The 25,304-nt window shown below is 41.3% G+C and overlaps 1 protein-coding gene across 2 annotated transcripts in view; it reads left to right on the top strand.

Moving 5' to 3' along the window:
* Positions 1 to 25,304, top strand: part of ADAMTS14 (ADAM metallopeptidase with thrombospondin type 1 motif 14) — a 223,474-nt gene that overhangs the window by 96,359 nt on the left and 101,811 nt on the right. For both annotated transcript variants that reach the window (XM_063434909.1, XM_063434908.1), the window contains exons 7-11: positions 4,942 to 5,047; positions 15,462 to 15,605; positions 19,315 to 19,447; positions 20,963 to 21,076; positions 23,699 to 23,847. In XM_063434909.1, coding sequence (XP_063290979.1) covers positions 4,942 to 5,047; positions 15,462 to 15,605; positions 19,315 to 19,447; positions 20,963 to 21,076; positions 23,699 to 23,847 — 646 coding nt within the window. The remainder of the gene's footprint in view (positions 1 to 4,941; positions 5,048 to 15,461; positions 15,606 to 19,314; positions 19,448 to 20,962; positions 21,077 to 23,698; positions 23,848 to 25,304) is intronic.

Below are 25,304 nucleotides of genomic sequence, written 5' to 3'. Positions count from 1 at the left end.
TGGTCTCATGGGTCACCAGAGGTTTCTCCAGTGGTCTACCATCTATGGCCTCCACAGCCAAGGGAGTGACCTTTTGGATCAGAGTCAAAGATGCGGTTTTAGCAAAACTCTCATCCATAAGATTGTCAGCAGCCCCTGAATCTATCAAGGCTTTGGTAATCACGGTAGTATTACCAACAAAAAGGGTAACCGTAATAAACGGTCTAGTAATGGGGACGTGAGGGGTAAACGACATAACACCCGAGGCCGACCCCTCTATAGGCCTTGGGTGCTGCAGTTTTCCCCGCAATTCAGGGCAGGTTCTTAGAAGATGTCCCCTTTTCCCACAGTAAAGGCATAACCCTTCCCTTCTTCGGTATGATTTTTCTACCTCAATTAACCCAGTAACACCCAATTGCAAGGTTTCAGGGGGAGGTTGGCTAGAAGGGGGTAATGCCAGTAACGCAGTACTGGGTAAAGCAGGTAACATCTGAGTATACATACGCCTCTGACTACGTCTCTCTCTAATACGATTATCAATACGGATGATATAATCTATAAGATCATCCAGAAGGACAGGCAATTCCCTGGAGGCTATTTCGTCCAGGATGTAAGCGGCCAAACCCTCCTGAAAGGCTGTAACGAGGGCATCATTATTCCAAACCACCTCAGCTGCTAGAGTGCGGAATTCGATAGTGTAATCCGCTACAGATCTGTTAACCTGTCGGACCCTAAGCAGAGCTTTGCCAGCAGAAGCAACCCTGCCGGGTTGATCAAATGTGCGTTTGAAAGCGGTCAAAAAGTCTGCAAAGGACATTGGGGAAGCATTCTCCCACATGGGATTAGCCCATGCTAAAGCTCTCCCTGACAAGTGGTTTATCAAAAAGGCTATTTTAGATCTGTCAGTGGGATAGGAACGTGGATTCATCACCAAATGGATGTCAATTTGGTTGAGGAAACCACGACACAATGCCGGGTCACCGCTGTAGCGCTGTGGCGGCGTCATATGCACTACATGGGCAGGAACGGGTGCCGGAGTGGGAATGGGCTCGGACACAGCAGCAGCAACCTCCTGAACGGCAGGCTGCAAGTGTGCAGTGCGAGCCAGTATGGTTTGCAAAGCTGGAGCAAACTGATCCATGCGGTGGTCCAAGCCTTCCATTCTAGCCTCCTGATTAACTAGGAGCTGTGGTATGTCAGCAGGTTCCATTATGGCCCTGTTGTAATGTCACGATTCGGGGAACCCAACACGCTAACATACACACAGACACACACACAGAAAGTGTGCAGTACCGGTCCTTAGAGTGGCCGGGCTAAGCACACACAGAATAGTCAGGAGACAAGCCGAGTAAGGGGAACCAGAAAACAGAATAACGAGAAACAAGCCGAGGTCAAAGGGTAGGAGAAAGTCACAAAGTCAGTATAACAAGCCAGAGAGTACGTAACCAGAAATCACACGTTCAGCATCAATACTATAAAGCAAAGACCACAACAGGGCAGGGAGGAACAGGAAAGGTAAGTATATAAACCAGAAGGTTAATTCTGATTGGCTAATTTCCAATCAGAATTAACAATCACACGTGGGAGATATCTAAACCTCCCACTGTGATTGAGGCACTGTGCCTTTAACGCCGGGTCAGGTGACTGACCCCGGCGTGTAACAAATTGGCCGGTCTCCCAGCGTGCAGCGTCATGCATGCTGCCACTGGGGGACCCGGAAGAAGACGCGGACGGCACCCGTGGCTGGGAGGATGCCGCCCGCCGAACACCTGGCAGGAAGGGGACCGTGGACGGCTGGAGGGTGAGTGCCGCGAGCGGACTGCAGCCTCCCCTTGCAGCCGCCCGCGGGGTCCTGACACCGGGCCAGGTAACTTTTAGCAGAGTAGGAACCTGCAATGTGGAGAAAGCAGGTGCCTACTCTGCTTTAACACTAAGCATGCACTCGCGGCTCGCTGGGGCAACAAAGATGTCCATTTTTATATAAACAAATGATTGTTTGTTTCCATATGTTGTAGGTTTAACTTGCAGATCATCTGTTTGGCTAAATAGATCTTAACTAAAATTTCTGTAATAGCGAAAAAGAGGACAGAATCTCTTTTTCCTGTTCAATAAAAAAGTATCTATTTGCTGAAGACTGGCCACTTAACCTAGATTATAATGAGAACATTATGGGTGGGAGAGGCTGGTCTATCATTGTTGCTAATTGGACAGTAAGAATAAGAATTACGAACCATGCACCTCAGCACTCTGTGACCACGATCTGTGACTTTACATGGTCTTCTGCTTCGTAGCCAAGGTGCTGCTATTCCTAAATGCTCCCACTTTCCAATAATACCACTTACAGTTGACTATGGTATATCTAGCAGTGGTGAAATTTCACGACATGAACTGACTTATTCCAAAGGTAGCATCCTATCACTGTATCACACTTCAAATCATTGAGCTCATTAGAATGACCCATTTATTTAAAAAATGTTTGTAAATACAGACTGCATGGCTAGGTGCTTGATTTTATACACCTGTGGCAATGGGTCTGATTGATACTCCTGAATTCAATAATTCAGAGGTGTGTCCCAATACTATTGCCTATGTAGTGTATGTATGCATGTATATATAATATAATATATGCACATCACTATATTGAATGGTAACAAATTAAATAATGACAAGGTGATCCTTGTTCACAGTTCTCTTTTTGTTAATTAATATGACCAGTCTCAATCTCAATATTTAGGTCATAAAGACACTTGAAAGTAAGATGGTTAATTGATGAAAAAACATTTGTCACATTGGCAGCAATCAACCTACGGTATGCATCTAACTGTGATTCATAGATGTTTGCTGATTATTATCTATTAGCTGGTACCAAACAATGTAAAACAGAATTTTCACGATAAATGTGTCAAATACTCATGGCAGCCTTTGATAAATGAGGTGCATGTGTTTTACTGCAAGTAATGTTTCTCTTCCTTGCCTGATAATGTGTTAGTCCATTTCATTAACATTGATTAGAGATGCCTAGAGATAAACATATTAAAGAAAGTGCCCATTAATGATTCATAGATATTTAAATAAAGCAAGAGGGTACCAGGCAGATCGAGAACTACCGTTCATGTCCTGATTGATTATTTTTACAAAACACATTTTTCTGCCGGAAGAATAGGGTACATAACCAGGGGCTGACTGGCAACTATTGGGCCAAAGTGCAGCAACTTTAAATAAAAAAAAATATATATCTTCCAAAGCAATGCACTAATGTTAATCCCTTCAATCCCGGTATTGGTTAATTTTATTATATACGCTCATAATAAAAATACATTAACAACATTTAGTATATCACTGAGCTGTCAGCATCAAGGTATGAGTTCTCATATTTTGTGAAAGTGCTGTCTAGGATGTATATACAGAGAAGAGGGTAAAAAATAAAATAAATAAAAATGTGAATGGCATTGGTTGCATATTACGGTATAAAATAGCATTTCCTAAAATACAGATACCTCGCTGTATTAGCTATGCATTTTTCACCATATTCCAACCAGTTTTGAGCAGGTTTACACAGTTATATCCTGCCCAACACATTTATTCAGAGCAGTTACAGGTGCAACAATAATACATGCAGCAAAAAATACTCTTGATTTATTTTTACTTTATTGTTTCATTTCAGTTTTATAATGCCAAACTGTAGTTGTGCTTCTAAGGTGTTTGAATGGATATCGTCTAAAATGCGTTGGGTAGACCACTATTAGCCCAGGCCCTGGACTATAGGTGCCGATGCTCAATGAACAAAGGAGGGCTAGATGCCACTTTTAATACAGTTTACATTAACATTTCTGTGACAAGAAACATGTCTTATGAGTTTTTCTTTTAAACCTATTAATTACACACTTCAACAAACATATTGAGCCTAGGTCTAATGCTTATCTTCAGTAATTAATAAGTCATTAATTTTGGTTTAAATTATATATCTGAGGATAAGCATTGCAATGACTACATTTTGTAGTAGCGATAACATTTACTGAGTATAAAAATAAATTTGGACTACATTTGTCTACACTACAATTCCAAGTTTAGCTGGACTACATTCCTCCTACACAAGGCATGCATACTAACCTGAGTGTGCTGGGCTGAGAAAAGAGGTTGCACAGGACCCAGGAGCAGAGAGAGAATCTGTAATGGTAACCTCCCATAGAGTGCTGAGAGGTAGTGACATGTTAGATTACTTCCTCCAATTGCAGCTGCAGAGGAAGGAAGACAAAGTAATTTATGGTAACTGTCGGCATGTAACTCAGGCCAACAGCAGTTCCCTGATTGGTCAACCTCCCCCCCCCCCCCAACTCTGGCCAATGCTCTCTAACTCTCATGGTCGCACTGTTCCAAATTACTCCAGTATCACTTTTATTGCGTGCTACTCTTTGTGATTTGCTAGTTATTGTGGTCGTTTTATGAGGCCCCCTGAGCCAGTACACCCATTACTATCTACCACAGTTTTTCTTATCTGTGTCTTCTGTGCTTCCTTTGTTTGCAGGATTGTTCAACTTTATACACTGTTTTCGGAATAATCCCTACCTAAGTGCTAAAAACAACCATGCAAGGGTAGATGGGTAGAATGTAGATCCGCAGCTGGTAAACCATTGTTGGAATTGCAAAACTGATGGGGATCTACCTTTTGGCCATCCTTGTGATAGGGGAGCCCAAAACAATTCTTGCACCAGAGCCCTCCCTACGTTAGTTCCACCACTGTGCCCCTTATTTTTATTAGTCACCATAAATGTCTGCAAATGACTGAAGTTTAACAATTAAAGAGAGGAAGTCAGATTGTTTGGCATGTTTTGATTAGTATAACTACACTGGCATTGCAGACCCCTTTTTATATGGTGAGACACAGGGCTGTTGAATTTTTTTAAATTGTCACTTTCGGTGATTTACGTGGTCACAATGTAAACCTCTTCTCACACCCAACAGGTTATGCTCCTGTAACGGGCATGTGCCATCCTCTACGAAGCTGTACTCTCAACCATGAAGATGGATTCTCTTCTGCGTTTGTGGTTGCCCATGAAACAGGTCATGTGTAAGTCTCATCATTGCTAAGCTATTACATGCATTGAAGCACTAGTCAGGAGATCCTTATGTGTTTGTTATACAGAGAAACCATTGCGTCACATCTAATCAACAATTGTTTCTTCCATTCTATATGTGAGGGGAAATTACTAGCTTCTGGGCTCAATGTCATAATAGTCAATGTGCTGTTCAATTTTTAACAGAACATATTAAAGCTATGTATATTCTCTCATTAGTCACATTTTCAACTAGTGTGTTCTAGAGTTTATTTTTTTTTAAGTTTTTTTTTCCTTCAGATTTTAAAGGACCAGTCCAAACACCTAAAACCTTCAGCCTAATGGAGTGATTTGTGTATGACCTCTATTTTCAATTTACAAAAAGTGCCTATTTCAATGGAAATCAGCACTTGTATCAATAAACCTTGTTGCACCTTCCAGGTTGTTACTTCCAGGTAGTTTAGCGTTTGTTGAGCTAAACTCAAAAGGCAGAACATTTCCCAAGCACTTGTCTTGCAAAAACTTCTCAACGAGCTTGAGAATGGTCATTTAATAGTGTGCTCATTAGAAGTCTGTAATTAGACAGCCACTGAAAGTCTGTGCTGGGAATAAGGGTACTGCTTTCAGTAGTTGTAGCCAAGATTTCATAATTCCATAAAGCCCCTCAAAAACATGGAAAACAATGTACATGTATATTTTCTTTGGATCTTTATATACTTATTTTGTTATTGACGTGTTTTTTTTTTATTATTGTTTATTGTCTCTATAAATCCCTTGCATAAAAGCATTGGCAACCATCCATACACAGTTAATAATTGATATATAGCAAGAGGATACCTGGCAGATTGACAGCTGCTGTTAATATCCTGATTGATTCATAATGTCATCTAAATGTATTTTATTGCCAGATGGATGTGGGATGTAAGACATCAAGGACATCCATTTAATCATTATTTAATCCCTTTCAAACAGGGCATATAGTTGTTAGGGTGCCATTTAATAAGTTAATTTTGGATTTGCAGCACATCTAACAGTTGCTCAATTGAATTGAGATCTAGGGAATTTGGAGGCCCAGGCAATACCTTGAACTCTTTGTCATGTTCCTGAAACCATTCCTGAACAATTTTTGCAGTGTAGTTCGGTGTCAGGATCAGTGGAACCTAAATATATAGACTGTAGCTCAATTAGTAGACTCTCCATATACCGGTCAGAGAGAATGTCTAAGTCAAGGACAGGAGAGTTATGGATAAACAATATAACAAGCCATGGTCAAAGGATTACAGAGATCCTCTAGAATGTAAGCTCATTGAGCATGGCCCTCCACCTCTCTGTTCCTGTACGTCGAGTTGTCTGGTTACAATTAAATGTCTGTTAGTCCACCCTTTGTACAGCGCTACGGAATCTGATGGCGCTATATAAATAATAAAATAATAATAATAATCAGGAGAAACAATAAACCAGTCAAATCAGATACCAGGAAAAAGGATAAACAAGGAAAGCAATCTTGGGCTACTAGAACCACAGCAGGGCAACATGAAATGGGAGAGGTAAATATAAATAGGTATGGATTCATTTCTATTGGTCTATGTCATAAGAAAATTCCTTATGATTTGTGGACGGTAGAAATCCCTATTAGAGTAACAATAGATGTTACCCCTGGTCATCCACCTGATCTATAAGAAAATGTTATTCATCAGATCATGCAATCTTCTTCCATCGCTACATGGTCTGGCACTTATGTCCTCATTAAAGATGATTTGGCGGTGGACAGGGGTCATCATAAACACTCTGACAGGTCTGCAGCTACACAACCCCATTTGCAGCAAACTGTGATACACTGTGTGTTCTGACACCTTTCTCTATTAGCCAACATTAAGTTGTTCAGTGCTTTGAGCTACATTAGCTCTCCTCTGTGATCGGACCAAATGGTCCAGCCTTCGCTCCATATGTGCATCAATGAGCCTTGGATGCCCAGGACCCTGACACCGGTTCACCTTTTTTCCTTGCTTGCACCACTTTTGGTAGGTACTTTAGTAGGTACTGCATACTGGGAAGAACCCACAAGACGTGCCATTTTGGAGATACTCTGACCCAGTCATGTAGGCATCACTATTTGGCCCTAGTCAAAGTCACTGTGATCTTTTCGCTTGCCCATTTTTTCTGCTTACAACACTTGAAATTCAAGAACTGACTGTCTTCTTGCTGCCTAACATATCCCATCCCTTGACAGATGCCATTAATCAATGTTATTCACTTTACCTGTCAGTGGTTTTAATGTTGTGGCTGATTAGTGTGTAATGAGATGATGTGGTGCTGGTAATGACTCCTACCACATCTCATTTCATCCACCTGGTATTACCTGGAAGTTTGGGTTTCTTTTGTTGGATGCAAAAAAAAATTTCCTGGCGTGAAAAAACAAAAAAAGTACCCATACTTGAAAAAAGAACAAGTATATAGGTCTCAGTTGTTTTTTTTTCTTTTTTTTTTTTTAATTTGTTTTAGTCACATATACATTAGGAATTATAGTAATTAAAAAAAAAATAACTATACTACTTGTAGTGTTCCCCCCCCCCTTAGGCCATATTTTTTTAAAGATTGAAGAAAAGAAAAAACAAAAACAAAAAAAAAAACACATATACTATAATTTGAATACTTTTTTTAAACTGTGTTTCCAAATAACATAAGGATAAGTGTTCTGGTCAATTGCTGGTCAACAAGTTGGAATACACTCAAAAGGTTATCTGTGGTATCAGCACATCTGGAGATCAAAGCAAACAAGATGACAACATGAAATGGCATTTCACTAGTCACCTGGAGTTTGTAATTAGGTACATATTTTAGAAAACAGATTGTTTGAACTATGGTTTAAGTCTTAATTTTTAGACAGTATATCACGGGTCTTTGTTTCTTCTGAAGCAAACAACTTGGTTTACATAGTGTAAATATATCTTTAGACGTTCGCTCACTCCTAGCCACACAAAAAGGGTTCCTGGAAGTCTAATGTTGACTCAACCCCCAGGATTATTTTGCCAAAGCTACTGTAGGTTATAACTCTTCAACACTGCACAATGAACATTCTTATTACATAGAACTATCTGTAAAATGAACGCATCAATTTGTTACTTCATTCATTAGCACTACAATATTAAAATAACCTATGGCACATCCTGTATGCATTTGTTTCTCTGTTAGACTTTCACCCAATCCTTACTCCAAAAATTCTTTGAAAACTTACTTCTTTAGGAAAGCATATCAATTAAACTGTGAACAGCTTTCCCTCCCTGCACCCTGATTCCTCTCCTGAAACTGTCATCAAAACAAAACACTAAGCCCTCAATGAACACCTACTTTTCTACCCTACCCTTACCTTGTGTGTCACTATACCCCACTCCCTCTAGCATGTAAGCTCATTGAGCAGGGCCCTCAATCCCGCTGTTCCTGTGTGTCCAATTTACCTGGTTCAAATACCTGTCTGTCCACCCATTGTACAGTTCTATGGTATTTGTTGGCGCTTTATAAATAATAATAATAAATAATGATAAAACAAGACTACTTTAAAGTTAAATGAGAAAGTGGCAAAAGTTGGCTATAACAAGTATAGTAAAACTCTTTAACATCCGTTACTTGAGTAAACATAGAGTGATTCTGCACCAGGCAGTGAACATTTTGGCAGATGTGGCTTTGCAGGCTGGTCTAGGCCAGTGGCATAATTGAGCCAAAAAGAATGATATTTGTAAATTACTGCATGCCCCCAATCTCTTGTTGGGCTAAGAGGTATATAATGGTTGGACAATATACTGGGGAAAACTGGAGCTGTTGAAATTCGGATTTACAACTATCGAAAGTGGTTATTAGTCCATGGAGATCAGTCGAATTTGTAGAAGGAGCCGCTCAAAAGACTAACAATACTTTGTACTGAGCTACTCAAGAGTGAAATGCAAGTTTTAGATTTTGTTTATACTGGCTTAAATTACATGTAAGTTGACTAATTAAGCAGAGGAGTTAACATTCAGAAGCGTCTTCATACACAGTAACTCTGTGCACCATGTCAGCAGTGATTCAAGATAGTGAATCGTACACTCCAGATAATTATAAATTGCACAGGTAGTTCAAAATGTTAAAAATATTGCTGTTGCTGGCAGCGCGCGGTAATGGACGCGTGATCTGTTAGCTCCCGAGAGGGTTACCGTTCCACAGCGATTATATCAGCGTTAACTGCCATAAAACAACCTAGAAAACGGCCATCGGACAGCACACATCACCATGTCTCAAAAGGCGCCCAAAAAATCGAAAATCCGACCAGTTGCGACCCGGGTCTCCTCCTTTACACCGCCGCGCATCAGTAATCAAGATGGCGCTGGAGATCCAGAATCTCCTACGGCAGCGTCGGAACACAGTGACAGCACCTCTATATCCATGGGGAATACTGCTCCTGCTTCAGAACAAACCCTACATAGGATGCTACAAGACCTGCAGCAAAACATGCGGCTGGAATTCGCCAAACTAGCCCGCGATATCAGAGCAGACATTAAGGAAATCGGTGAACGCACATCAGCGATTGAAGACAAAATGGAGGAGGTAATAGGAGCTCACAATAACCTGGCTGCGACATGTGAAACGATGGACACCCGCATGGCATATCTAGAGGCCAAGGTCGCTGACCACGAAGACCGTGACAGGCGTAATAATATTCGACTGCGAGGCATACCGGAGGAAATCAAACCTACAGAACTGAGGGACTATGCTATTGGCCTTTTTAAGGCCCTATGCCCAGGTCTTACAGAGGGAGACCTCCGGTTAGACCGCATACACCGCCTACCACGACCCAAATTTCTACAGCCCACGGCAGCCCGAGATGTACTCACCAGGATGCATTATTTCACCTCCAAAGAACTGGTAATGCGTGCAGCGAGAATTACAGATAATATACCACCTGAATTCCAGAATGTCAAGCTGTTTGTGGACTTGTCCGCTACTACACTAGCAAAGCGCAGGGAATTAACCCCCATTACGAAAGCGCTTAGAGATGCAGAAATCCTATACAAATGGGGATACCCCACCCGTCTTATAATAAAGCGAAACGGAGCAGAACATCACATATCTACGACTTCAGAAGGGGCACGACTACTCCAGGACTGGAATGTGCCGGTCACTCTACAGGCCCCGAAGGATCCACCCCGAGGTCTTCCATCATCGCCTCTGAAAATCACTAAAGAATGGTCCACTGGGGCGAAGCACAAATGACATGGACTTACAATATATACCGAACTGTATAAACCACCTGGCACCGCAGTCTGAGGACGTGTAAGCATAATGTCTATGATTGTCGTTCTGTTCATATACTATACTTATGACCATGTTATAACTATATATGTGTTACAAGGTTATTTGAATACCTAGCAATGTATAGAATTGAGAAATGTACTTTTATACACCACAGATGTATAACGGCCACATCAAACACTATCTGCACCAAACCACATACTGATGGTTACACACAGACCCGTGTTAGGGTCCAAATAACCACACGGGCAGTTCTGATTCAAAAATTGCCCTCCCCCCGCTTAGGCTCCATAGGGCCACTAAACTCTTTCCCTAAGTCAGATAATCTCCATCTGACTTCTCTATTGTATATAGTTCATGGTTGGCACCACGTTGGTACCCCACCCTCTCTTTACCCCTACACCCCCCTGTACACATACTACCTGGGAAATACGGTCTTATGACGCAGGCCGCATCAGAACCCTGCCTTACGCTTAGACAGTACTTGTCACTAAACACTACAATGTATGACAGTCGTGCTCATCCACTAATGTGGAGTAAACGATGCCCAACTCCTGGTATAGTACAACATGCACCCTTAACGCACATCTATGGCTCTGAATATCTTGTCACTTAATGCCAAGGGACTGAACTCCCCTCATAAGAGGAGGCTGGCCCTTGCGGAAGCCAAAAGCGCAAAAGCAATGATAGCCTTCTTTCAAGAGACCCATTTTCTAAACGCTAAAATGCCCAAATTCTCGTCCAAACACTACCCAATAGGTTTCCACACTGGATATGCCAAAAAGAAGAGAGGGGTTTCAATCCTAATCAGCAAAGACGTGGCCTTCTCCTTACAAAAGAAAATAGGAGATAAGGAAGGTAGATTCATTCTCATACAATGTTACATTAACAACGAACAATATACCCTCATAAACATTTACGGCCCGCATGACAATCAGATACCCTTTCTGAAAAAAATCCTGTTACTTGCAGACACTCACAAATATGGGAACGTGATTATAGGGGGAGACACGAATTTCATACTAGATAATGAACTAGATACATCATCCACTATGCAAGTGTCCCGCAAAACCGCTACCAAACGCATCATGTCCGCATGTGCCATAGGGACACAATTACATAGCTCTGGCTACGTGGACGTATGGAGGATCCTCCATCCCTCCGACAAAGATTTCACCTTTCACTCGCAGGTACACAATTCTTACTCAAGAATCGATAGATTCCTGCTACACACATCCCTGGTGTCTAAGGTACAATCCACGCGAATAGGCCTCATACATTGGTCAGACCATGCACCTATTATCCTATTGCTAGCGACCCATTTTCCCAACAAAGGACGAGGCTCTTGGCGACTAAATGAATCGCTGCTCAGGGACCCCCAGGTCATAACACAAATCAAACAGGAATTAGAAATGTACTTCCATACCAACGCTTCTGATGACATACCAATAGACACTCTTTGGCAGGCTCATAAGGCTGTTATCAGAGGCCTATTTATCAAACACGCTAGCTATGCCAATAAACAGCGAAAACGCACATTTGACGTCCTAATCCAACAAATAGCGACTCTTACTCATGACAACAAAGCCAACCCCTCACCAGACTACCACACTGAATTAAAGACCCTCCAGGCCAAACTTAAGGAACTTGAGCTGGATAAAAAAATTACATACTACAGAAGTTTAAACATGGCTTCTTTGCCCAAGGGAACAAAGCGGGAGCTCTTCTGGCGTCCCAGCTAAAGACGCGCATGGCCAATTCCCGAGTTGCCTACATTTTTAAACCAGATAAAACAAAAGTTATGAACCCGCAAGATATAGTAGAAACATTCGCACAATTTTATAGTTCCCTTTACAACCTAAAAAACGACACTGCCTCACCCCCACCGTCAGGAGATCAAATACGACACTTCCTTGATACCGTCCACCTACCAACCTTGTCCCAATCTGACATTGACGCGATTACCAAACCTATCACGGTAGCTGAAGTGAACCTTACGATTGCAAAACTTCCACTACATAAATCACCAGGTCCCGATGGTTTTACTAATCTCTATTATCAGACTTTCTTAGATACGCTGACCCCGTATCTCACACAGCTCCTTAACCACTGCTTCAACACAGGCGCAATGCCACCCGACATGCTACAAGCACACATCTCCACGCTCCCTAAACCGGGCAAATCACCAACACTCTGTCAAAACTTCAGGCCGATCTCATTACTTAATTGTGATACGAAAATATATGCTAAAATCTTAGCAGATCGCCTCACACACATTTTAACACGCATAATACACAATGACCAATCTGGATTTATTAAAAGCAGACAAGGTTCTGATAACACGAGGAAAATCTTGAACATACTGGCACATATGGAAACACACCACATAGAAGGTCTTCTCCTGGCGCTAGACGCGGAGAAGGCCTTCGACCGACTCAACTGGGCATATATGGAACAGGTCTTGCTCATATTTGGCTTCCCCGAGACTTACATCAGGGGCATGATGGCGTTATACTCCAAACCGACAGCAAGAGTGACAAACGCAGGATTCCTTTCTAGTCCTTTCCCGATCACGAATGGCACCCGTCAAGGTTGTCCACTCTCCCCTCTGCTATTTATTCTATCATTAGAGCCCTTAGCATACAAGATTAGAACCCATAAAGACATAAAAGGTGTGGTCGTTAACAAGGTAGAATATAAATTATCTATGTTTGCAGATGATATTCTCCTCTCCCTCACCAAACCAGACCTTTCATTATCACATCTCATCAACACATTAGACGAATACAGTACGGTTTCGTACTATAAACTAAACCAAACAAAAACCCAAGCTTTGCCAATTCGTCTCCCTGTGACGGATGTCCTGGCGTTAAAAACGAAACACTCCTTTGACTGGAGACAAGCACACCTGACATACTTAGGAATAAAAATTGCAGCTACGTATAGAGGCATTAGTACGCACAATCTTTCTACCCTGCCGCTAATGTGCAAACAATATAATAATTATGTGGACCCCCAGACGTCTTAGAGGGACACACAAGACACTCCTACCTCTCACTACATATGCAATACAGGCATGGGACTACCTTCATCGATCTCAGGCAGCTGACTCGACATTTTCCACCTGGGCACCTATCACGGCCCTTAATTCTGTGTCCCCGTGGCTCTCCCTACACAAGTGGAGAGAACTAGGGGTCACACGTATCACAGACGTTTACCAGAGAGGGGTTATGGTACCTTTCCCGGATTTACAAACTACGTTTCGATTACCCTCATCCTTAATCTTTCCATACCTTCAGCTAAAGAGTTTGGTTTTGAATATGGTTGCACCCCCTACAACAACCACACAAGACACACACCAGGATATATTACTCCTGTATGAACGTTGTCATAACTCACCGACTAAGACCAAAACTCTCTCAGTTTGCTATACCACACTGCAAAACCAAAAGACACCTCCAATGTTTAAATATCGCTCAAACTGGGAAAGTGAATGTACCTATTCACCAACAGGTAAACAATGGTTGGCCTCACTCCAAGCTTTAAAAGGTACCACTACTTGTTACTCCCACATAGAAGCCCACAAAAAGCTTATTTTCCGATGGTATTACACACCGGCCAGACTACATACGATATACCCGTCCACCTCCCCCAATTGCTGGAGATGCGGGAAAGAAAAGGGAACGATGACACATATCTGGTGGAGTTGCCCAGAAATTAGACCGCTGTGGTTAGAAACACAACGAATTTGGGATCAAATAGGAATAACACTCACACCAATTACACCCTCGATAGGCATATTTCTACTACTCCCGGGGAATATACCCCACACGGACAGGCAGTTAGCAATTCTATCGATTCTAGCTACTAGGAATGTAATTGCATGCAATTGGAAGAAACAAGAGTGTCCACCTTTGACACTGGTAAGACACAAGATCAACCAATTTCTCAAATACGAATTGCTTTCTAGGAATACAAAAAAACACTCCAATAGTACGAGATACAACTGGCGGAGATGGAGTGAGCTAGGGGGAGATGCAGTGGGCAAACTTTGAAACTCCAGGTCCACGACTGGGCTTGGGAGGGCTGGAACAGGTGGAACACACGGGTACGACGCAGGCACACAATGCTCAATGGGTAGGGCAGGAAGAAACAGACCGGCAATGTCCATACTACCACCCTCCCCCCCCCCCTTTTTTTTAAACCTACACATAGTATAAGCTCACATTGAACCAAGGACTCGCAAATAGGACTGGGTGGGAGATAGTGAAATCCTTACCGACCTTGTTCGGTCTTTCGCACTAGCGATACTGATACTCTAGGAGTTTGTATACATATGAATTGTAACTTACGCTGTAATGTCTGGTGTAGTTTTACTATGTCAATGCCCCAAATCTATGGGGACAATGCGATGACCCAATACGATGTTTGACTTTAACAAGCCAGTGGCACCTTCCCAGGTGTGACCTGTAATCGCATGTATGTGTATATTTACTTCTCCCCACCTATTCCCCTTTTTTCTCTTTCTGTACCCTCTCCCTGAAAATGTTCAATAAACTACGTATTGAAAAAAAAAAATATTGCTATTGAATATACACTCGCACACCTGTATACACACTGTGCCACTATAGTGTCCCTTTAATCTCCTCCAAGCAAGGTACCTATGATTTGACTATTTCTCTGGGACACGTAGTTATGGTGAAACCTTGTGTGTGGACATAGGTCCGTAAACCAAAGAGCCAGGTCAGAGCTCATTACATACATAGTAAAATTTTGGAGGCGGTAATTGGAACATATTTGCATGATTATATATGTTATAGGGAGTGTCTCCCAACATTAATTATTGATGCATCGATGGCACACATGTTTTTTCTGTTAACTATAGACTGGTCTACAGATTAACTTACCTGGTCCACTGATTAACTTACCTGGACTGGTGTGGTAAATCAAGAAACTGTGACTTGGTGATGAATTTGGAACAGGATTAAAGAACACTGGTTAATGCCACATCTGGAATAGAAATTTAGATCTGCATGGTCTTCCACATAGTTTTTCAAACACTTGTTAACGGTCTAAGCCAGTTGCCAACAACAGGCAGTATGCTGACAATTGCAGGTAAAATATTTGTGTTGTCCTTTCCTCCAGGTTAGGCATGGAGCATGATGGGCAAGGTAACCGATGCGCTGATGAAACCAGCATGGGGAGCATTATGGCTCCACTAGTACAGGCGGCTTTCCACCGCTATCACTGGTCCAGATGCAGCAAGCAGGAGCTTAACCGATATATACAGTAAGTTACCAAGTACATTTACTATAAATGGCATTCTGTGATAGGTAACAGAATAGGACTTAGAAATTGCAAAACATAATAGCAGTATTGCACTTCATATTCCAATTGAATTTAATAGAGAAATGTTATTAAATCTATTTAAAAAATGAATTAAAAATACATTTCCACGTCCTCATGTATCTTGGCATTCTAGTTAGAAATCATTCCATTGTCTCTTTATGAAAGGATATTTTGCAGATGCATGCAGACGGTATACTTCAATCCCTTTTACCCATGTTTATTTTTTCTTTTGCTGTATATATAAATGTAAACTTCACAAATCCTTTCACTGACGTGTATATGTTAATCTTGCACCCCAGTCCGTCGGTTGCCAGTCATGTCAATGACCTGGCTGACAACTAGACAGAGCTGCGTTTATATATGCCATAAATTATTGCCTGGTGCTGTGGACAACTTAAGAGGTTCATTTGTGGATTCAGAGATATTTTTTTCTTTATTTTTGGTTTACATTTTTTGTATATATATTGTTCAGTACATTTGTAAGTAAAACCCGTGAATGATGGTTGAGTCATGCACCACATTGACGGTCTAGAGTCTAGACTCTAGACATTGTTTTTTTTTTTTAAGTAGATTGGTCCATGTAATCACTGACTGTAATCAGTTTGCCTCTGGATAATGTACTTCTATTAACTTTTCCCATTGTGTACATCATCATTGTGAACCTTCTCTTGTGAACATCATCACAATGTCAAACAAAGGCAACATTCTTTTGTATCTATGTTTTGGCAGTTTATATATCTAATATGATATTTCAAGTAAGCAATAGGCAGTACGTACATATTATTGCGTTCACGTGAGCAATTTATCAACTGGAAATATTGTTTGATTTTTACTATGCTATGTCTAACTGCTTAATAATGTCAGAAGCATATTTCTTTAAAAAGCATTGTTAATAGTAACAAAACCGTGTTAACATTGTTAAACAGTGTTTTAAAGGGGCACTCTGGGCACCGTAACAACTTCATTTCAATAACGTTGTCATAGTCTGAGGAGGTGCGGGCTGCCATCTTAACTTAACCGTTGAGAAAATTAACCCCAAACCCCAATTCTTAAAGGGACACTCCAGGCACCTAGAACACTTCTACCCATTGGAGTGGTCTGGGTGCCAACTCCCACCACCCTTAACCCTGCTTTTTTTTATAAACTGCAATAATTACCTTGCAGGGTAAGTCCTCCTCTAATGGAAGCCTATCAGACAGCCACTAGAGGGGACTTCAGTGTTCTTAGAACACGAAAAGTGTTTTAAACGATGTTGGACTTCCTCACGCTATGCACGAGGACCCGTCAGCTTCGCTGGAATTCCCATAGGAATGCATTGAATAATGCTTTCCTATGGGGAGGTCTAATGCGCTCGCGCACAGCCATTGCCGCGCATGCGCATTAGGTCTCCTCCGCCGGCTGACGTTGGCAGGGGAGGTGCGTGGGGGCGGAGCCTGCCCCAGCGCCGAGGGTAAGTCACTGAAGGGGTTTTAACCCCTTCAGCAACATGGGATGGGGGTGGGAGGGAGAGGGGCACTGCAGGATCCTGCTGTGCCAGGAAAACGGATATGAGTCCCTTTAAGGTTTTTTCACTCAATTGAAATGTGTGCAGTCCACCTTCTCTGCATTTCAAATGATCTACATCTGTGTACAGGGTTCCATACTGTAGATGTTTGAAGATTAAAAAAAAAAAAAAAACATGTGCTGGCCAATATACGTGGCCTAAAGTGCAATTGGCCTGAAAGAATTAATTATTTTACCTGTTAACTAAGAGATAAGTTGATGTACACTGACATAGTTACATAATATTCTAGACTGAAAAATAAGACTCCAGTCCACTGAGTTCAGCCTTTAAAACACATTATTTTATGCAGCTGATCCAAAAGAAGACAAAACAAATAAAATAAAAATATTTAAAGCAAAGCAATGGGCAATTATTTCACAAAAAGGGAAAAACGTCATTCTTAATTCCATAATGGCCATCAATCAAACAAACTAGTATGAGTCATGAATAGATATAAATGGCACCCCGTCCTCACTCAGGTTTACATAAATCACATTATAAATAATGTTTGATTAAAAATAATATAATTATTTTTGCGTAAATACCACAGTATTAATCAAATCTCTGAAAGGTTTTTATTTTTTTCTAAAAAAAAATTTTAGTCTAAAATTGGGGGTCGTCTTCTACACAGAATGTCACTGCAGGGGTTAAAAAAAACAAGAAAACAAACGTGTGCTGGGTCTGACAGCCAACCAAGCTAGTCGCATTTCGCTGGAGCTCCTTCAAAAAGGAAATTATTAAGCCAAATACTTATGATACTTACTCAGCGTAGTTTGGGCACAGAACTTGGCTAGTTGCTGACAGAACAATCAGCTGACTGTTGGATATGCTACTGCCAGTTTTCTGCCGGCATATGCTGTGTTGTACACCTCTGCGACCTGCTGACATACTTGAAGCAGAGGAGGCACTTTTCTGTGAATTTGATCAATTGTGTGCGCAACTGCATGCTTCCTCACATTACTCATGACCACACCAAAACCTCACAGCTCTGAGCTACAGATAGATGCCGCAGGGTACCGCGGGCAGAAGGCATTGTTGCCGCCAACAGATGATGGTCCAGGGAACCAGTGTCCGGACGTGGCCGGACTCGTGTAAATGCCTACCAGAATGTGAGGGAGGCTTGGGGCCAGTGACTGATCCTGATCAGCCAAACTGGACTTTAGTGCTATAGAGCTTTAAATTATGTATTTCTTAATTTTGGGCTCAAAGAATAGGGTTGTCTTACGCATGGGGGTGTTTTATACATGGAATTATACGGTACATACTACATCAGGATCTGGATCTATCTAAAGTGACAAAAAAAATTGGATGGCTTCTGAAACCCAAACATGACTTGCACAAGTGTAAGTGTGAGAAGGACCTGAGCAGTGTGCTGAAGATGGATTCTAGAGAAGGGGCATACTTAAAACGTAAAATAACGTGACAGCTGTGATGCAATTATAAAGGAAGATAGTCTTTGATTAATATATATCTATATCTACATGGTAGCACCAAGACCTACTAGATTCATTGAGTCATAGCACAAACTGAATAGGCAAGTGTCAGAATCATTATACAAGAGTGAACTACTGTCAGAATCATTATAAGAGTAAACTACAGTACACGCCTCTATGTAAATAAACACTGTTTCAAGCCTATCTGTATTGCCTGAAGAAAAAAAGTAAATAAAGATTGTCAAAAAAAAATAATAATACAAAAAATATATATATATAAACCTGAAACTCTCTGTGCCCCTGCTAAACAGGGAATAATGCATAAATCAATTTACGGAAACAAGATAATATTTGCAGAAAATATTACATATAGTGAGCAATCAAGCACTTCAATTTGCACAGAACTTCTACAGCTATCACATACACAAATGTATAATTGACATTTTTCTTTTTGTTCAGCGTGGGAGACGTGGAAAGATATATTTGCTTATTGTAAATCCTTTTACTGTAATGATTTTAGCAGATAAATGCAATTTATGGCCCTTACTTTCAAAAAATTTATGCTGTATTTCCACCATGTGGTAATTGTGGTTTTTAATAAAAGTTATTAATCAGCATGTCTTGACAGTAAATGAGGCACTCCATACCGTGACCCCTCATTTCTTTATTTTAGTTCCTACGATTGTCTTCTTGATGACCCCTTTGAGCATAAATGGCCCAAACTCCCAGAACTTCCAGGAATCAACTACTCCATGGATGAGCAATGCAGATTTGATTTTGGCGTTGGTTACAAAATGTGCACAGCTGTGAGTAAATAAACAAAGGGTCAATGACATGGGGCATTATCTCAAACTAAAGCAAAAAGGAATTAATATTCCTCATATTCCTATCTGCTGTAATTAACTGACAGTTAAGGAGTGAAAAATATAACCACCGTTATTGATATCGAAGTACATTCCTCTGTGAAGACATTTCTTGCATCATGAAGATCTGAAGGACTTATTGTCCCTACTGGCACTTGCATATAATATTTTAAACATGTGTCATAGGAGCTTAATTGAGGCTGATTTTTTTAGTGATTATTTTTCTGTTTAGTGCAAAGTGAAAATACCTCCAACTCTTCATTGTGCATTTGCTACTGCATTTGCTACACTCTAGCAACAAGAACTACCCAGAAATGGAACGTTCAACTGCCCATTTTTTTTTAAGTTAAAAAAGTGTTACGGGATTATACACAACTGATTTTTGTATAATACGTAAACATTCCATGTCAAAGAACAGTGAATATTACTTATATTTTACAGTTTGTATAGAAACTGAACACATTCAGGCTTTAAGGTGTGTTTTATTCTCCCCTATTCGTATTGAAGAATTTGAAAATTAAAAACAGTGGGGTAACTCATTGCACTGTGATGTTGCACACGTTTGCTGTGGTTGACATCACCTGAATTTCGGTGGAAGCGAACTGTGTGTGTACTGCATATTCTACGGCTTGTGGGTACTGTCCAGACTAGTATAGTACACATGTGATTTTTTTTGATTTTTTTTAGCTAGAACATAATTCTTGTAAGTTGCTGCTTTACTGTGCACATGTATGTTTATTGTGGATTGAACATACAGTACCCTAAAAATCTTCTTTGTATCGATGGGAGAGGGGTGCACGCTGTGCAGTGTGGATAATGCTGATAATAATAATGCCAAAATTATTTACGTGTTGCATGCAAGTAATTGTGTGGTTAATTTCTCTTGTTTTACAAATCACTCTAATAGTTTCTAAATTTTCTATGAGTTAATATGACTTACTATTATGTTACAAAAAAACCCATAAAACTAACTGGACAATATCACACTGTTCTTAAATGCAATCTATTCTAGTTGCTTTCCAGTTTAACTACCCCTAAAAACAGTAATTAAGCATCTCCGCCTGGGTTAGCTATTAGATATAGCCAAATTATGTTCCATGGGCTGTATTTCTAGATCCTGGATTATTGGAAATGTGTGAGGTCTAATTTGTGGACCACCCAGTACTGCAGCTATCAAACTGACTAAAGAAACTTCCCTGAATTATTTACCAAAGAAAACCACTATTTGGCATTATTTGTGTGGTTGGGAATAATTCCGAAAGGAACTGCCAGATCAAGGTGGTGACACTGTGGTGGCCCCAACGAAAACCTGAGAACCAATGATATGTTCTATTGCTGATTTTATCTAATAATTGACTGTCAATTTGACTAATATGTGAATCATGCACTGCTTCCACATTGAAGACAACTGTTTGTATCTGTGTGTTTTGTGTACACAATGCTGTTATTTCTCCACAGTTTAGGACATTTGACCCATGTAAACAGCTCTGGTGCAGTCATCCAGATAATCCGTATTTCTGCAAGACTAAGAAGGGCCCTCCGCTTGATGGGACAGAATGCTCTCCTGGGAAGGTACGTTTTTTTCTTGTTACCAATATTGTTATTTTTCTGCAGATAAGTCCTGTTTTATGAAATGACTTAACTTGATTTTGATCAGTAGATGTTTTATTTGTGTTTTTACGGTCTGAGAGAGTCCAAAAATTCTAGGTTAATTTGGCACTCGTGGTAGATAAAAGTGCACATCAAATTTGCTATTCACCATGTCAATTAAAATTTTGAAGATGAGTCCCTACTGACACCAAGGAAGACTTTGCAGAGAAAACTCATGTACAGTTCACATCTGTTTTCTTTGACTGGGGTGCTTGGGAATGTTAGTTATGCTTGCTGAATTAATTTAAGAAAGGTTCAAATGGGGGCGGAGCCTGGGACTGAACCCGACCAGACGCCATCTCTGTCAGCTCCCGTCCGAAACGAACGAAAACGGCAAAAACTGGCCACCAACCTGCAGCAAACTACCTCCGAGACCCCTCACCGACTCAGGGCACAGCGGGGAACGGGCGGATGCCCTTCTTTCAACCCCCGAAGACCGGGAAGGCAAAGCGCCGAACCAAGGCCTGCTACTCGCCGGCCCTCTGCTCCCTGGAGACTCTCCTCGGCGACTACCAGGGTTACCACGATCCGGGAGACGGAGAGGTGAGCTCAGCAGTACCCACATACACCTCTGCGACAATGAAACGCCGCACACAAAAAAGTCAGCAGCACATGCCGGCAGAACAACCCGATATAGGGGAAATGCTACAACGCCAACCGCAATCCAAGATGGCGGCGGCGGCAGCCTCCCAAACACCAACGAGGCCTATTCCACCAGCCCCAACCTCGGCCTTGCACAGCACTGATCTACCAGCCCTTCAAACCATAGGGGATCATAATTTGGCTACTAAACAAGACCTCCAACAATGGATGCACGAAATCCAGGCATTGTTAGCCAAAGATATAGGCACTATAAAAGCTGAAGTGCGCCAAAACACTGAAAATATCGATGCAGTGGCAGAGAAAGTAACGGCAACCAACAACGAACTCACCCAGCTTAAAGAGGCAGTGCACACTCTGCAAGCAGCCCACCAGGCGCTAACGGTGCAAGTCTCAAACCAAGGTGATCGCCTGCGCCGCAACCACATCAAGCTCCGCGGAGTGCCCACGACAATCACTCAGACCGAATTACCGCACTTCCTTAGGAGGCTATTGGCTACAATCCTAACACCAGCGACAGCCCGGAAAATCACATTGGAGAGTTTCTACCGGCTACCAGCTGGACCCAACTCACCACTCACAGAAGCAAGAGACAGTATCCTGTGTTGCGCCACGACTCAGGACAAAATCACTATTATGTCGGCAGTGAAGGGCAAGACGCCCCTGACATTTGAGAACGCACAACTTCTTTTTTTCCAAGACCTGACTAGGGCAACGCTGCAGTGGCGGAAAACTATGTACGAACTAACTAGCCACCTAAGACGTGCTGGAATACAATATCGCTGGGGGGCACGCAGAGTTTTGACACTCACCCACAATGGCAACACCTACAGGGTCACATCCGAGACCGAAATCCCCACTATACTCACCTCACTGGGACTTACCAACCTACCCACACCTGGAACAGCGAGTAACTCGTCTCAGATGGGACACCCTGCCACGATGAGCCCATTTACACCTAGATCCCCTGGAAGCACATCCACAACGCCTTGACAGGGACTGCATATCTCGGCTAGCCATAGCCGAAACAGCCTCTCGGGACTCAGAGAGAGATATAGGGCACTGATATGTCCCCCGTGACAAATGCCACAGAAGTTATCTAAATGTTATTTGTTTTATGTTATATGTTTGGCTCATACATGTCCACATACAGTAGATAACAAAGTCGGGTTCACCAGACAACTCGTACCACACTCTACCGAACTCACTCCCCCCCCCACATGCCCCCGGGGTTAAGGGCAACCACTAACTTGTAACTGCACTTTAGCCCCCCAAATTTTATACATAGCACGGCACTCTTAGCTCATACAAGTGCACACAGACAAAATCTCCCTCCCTCGGCACTTACACCACTACAGCCAAATCTAACAACCACGCAACACCGGAGGAGCCACGACACTAACACAGGGTAACACACCATCGCTTACCACACCTAAAGCTAACAGAAGAGACGCACGCGCTAAAACCTGTTCTACTATTGCAATGTAACTTGTTTAAAAAATTATAAAATGTGTGCAAACCTATGTGACAGAGGAACTAACCAATTTTCTATTCTACCATGTACAATGCATAACTCTTGTCGCTGATTGAAATGTAACCAAGCACATCTAAAATAAAGAATTAAAAAAAAAAAAAAAGAAAGGTTCAAATGAATGCATGCAATTAAACACACTGTAAAAATGGGCATTAAATCAAAATCAAATTATGTGTGAATCATGTTGAAAGTAGAAGAACAAGATAACCTGAAATCCCCTTTATTATAGACTACACACAACTGTAACTTAACTTGTTATGTATCATACAGTGATTATTTCATTTATCATACACAATCATCAAAGCTGATGATTTAATCATATTTTAGAGTATTATTTTATATAATTATTATTTTATTTGTTTTACTTTGTTTTACTTTGTAGTAGTGATACATATATAATTTCTTATTAGTGGTGCTTTAAAGGCCATTGCATATGGAAGACACCAGAACAATCATACAGTCAGGATGGAGGATGGAACTCGTGGTCCAGGTTTGGATCATGCTCTAGGACCTGTGGAGGAGGAGTACGTTCCCGTAGTAGACAGTGCAACAATCCACCGTGAGTGCTGTGTGTCCATTTATTAATTTCTCAAGATGATATTTACAAATAATGGTTATTTTTTATGTTATGTTTTGTTTAGTTTTTTTGTTCTGGATACCACAATTAGCAGCAATATATAATCATATAGGTTAAAGGGACACTATAGTCACCAGAACAACTACAGCTTATTGCATTTGTTCTGGTGAGTAGAATCCTTACCTTCAGGCTTTTTGCTGTAAACACTGTCTTTTCAGAGAAAGTGCAGTGTTTACATTACAGCCTAGTGATAACTTAACTGACCACTCCTCAGATGGCTGCTAGAGATCCTTCTGGGTCATTGCTGCCTACAATGCATCAAAACATTCAGTGTCTCCACCCTCTGCATGCAGACACTGAACTTTCCTCATAGAGATTCAATGCATCTCTATGAGGAGATGCTGATTGGCCAGGGCTGTGTTTGAATTGTGCTGGCTCTGCCCCTGATCTGCCTCCTTGACAGTGTCAGCTAATCCTATGGGGAAGCATTGTGATTGGCTCAGGCCACCACTTGTGATTATGTCAGCAGACAGGGGCAGGTCCGAGCCAGAGCTAGCAGTTCCAGACCTGAATACAAGTAAGATTTTACTATATTTAGAGAGGCAAGAGGGGCCGGGGGGGGGGGGGGGCTAGATGTTTGTATTCCTGACCCTATAGTGTTCCTTTAATGCTTCTTCTGACACAGAAATTGCACACCATTATCTCATTTAGAACAGACAGAGGAGCCTCTAATCAACAAAAAACAGCACTTTTGGCAGTAGTGTTCTTCTTAAATATGTTACCTTTGTTGGAACCAGTAACATTGTTACAGTCAGAAGCTAATGATGGGAAAATGACAGGCCTACAATAGGAATACTACTGATTTACAGAGGAAGAGACTGTCAAATGAAGAAATAAGTGGAGTAAAAAAATAAAAATATTAGACATTAGGGCAGAAGCTGAAGATCAGGAAACATTCATAGTAAATAAATGTACCATTTATATGGTTTTTTTTTTCTTTCTTTCTTTTTTTCCCATTTTTACTGGAATTAATAAGCTGGCCACATCCGACATTTAGATCAGACAAATACAAATTCAATAGGATGCTTTAGAAACACAAATCTGTTGAAAGTTTGAAAAAGTTAAACATAATAGCCAGAAGCGTAATCCTGTCCACATTTCGCTGCTGATGTTTTTGGGAAATAGTGCTAAAGATCTGAGGTTTAAATTCCCCCCCTTGTGATCACTTAGATTGATTTCATATGTCCTTCTTCCTGTTTGTACCTTGTTCTTCTGCTATCCCTGCATCCATATCTCCTGTTAGAAAGGACAGCCCTTGATCATTTACCAGCAGTGGCTATACATTCTGCAACACATCTGGGCTCAGATCTCCCCTTTCATCCAAGCTTAAACAGGTTTTGACGCTCTATTTTAGACTACAAGCAGCTGTCTAGTTTGTG

This window comes from Pelobates fuscus, chromosome 10 (assembly GCF_036172605.1).
Source record: "Pelobates fuscus isolate aPelFus1 chromosome 10, aPelFus1.pri, whole genome shotgun sequence".
NCBI classification, from domain to species: Eukaryota; Metazoa; Chordata; class Amphibia; order Anura; family Pelobatidae; genus Pelobates; species Pelobates fuscus.
Note: the sequence above shows the minus strand (reverse complement) of the source record. Positions and strands in the feature narration are given on the sequence as shown.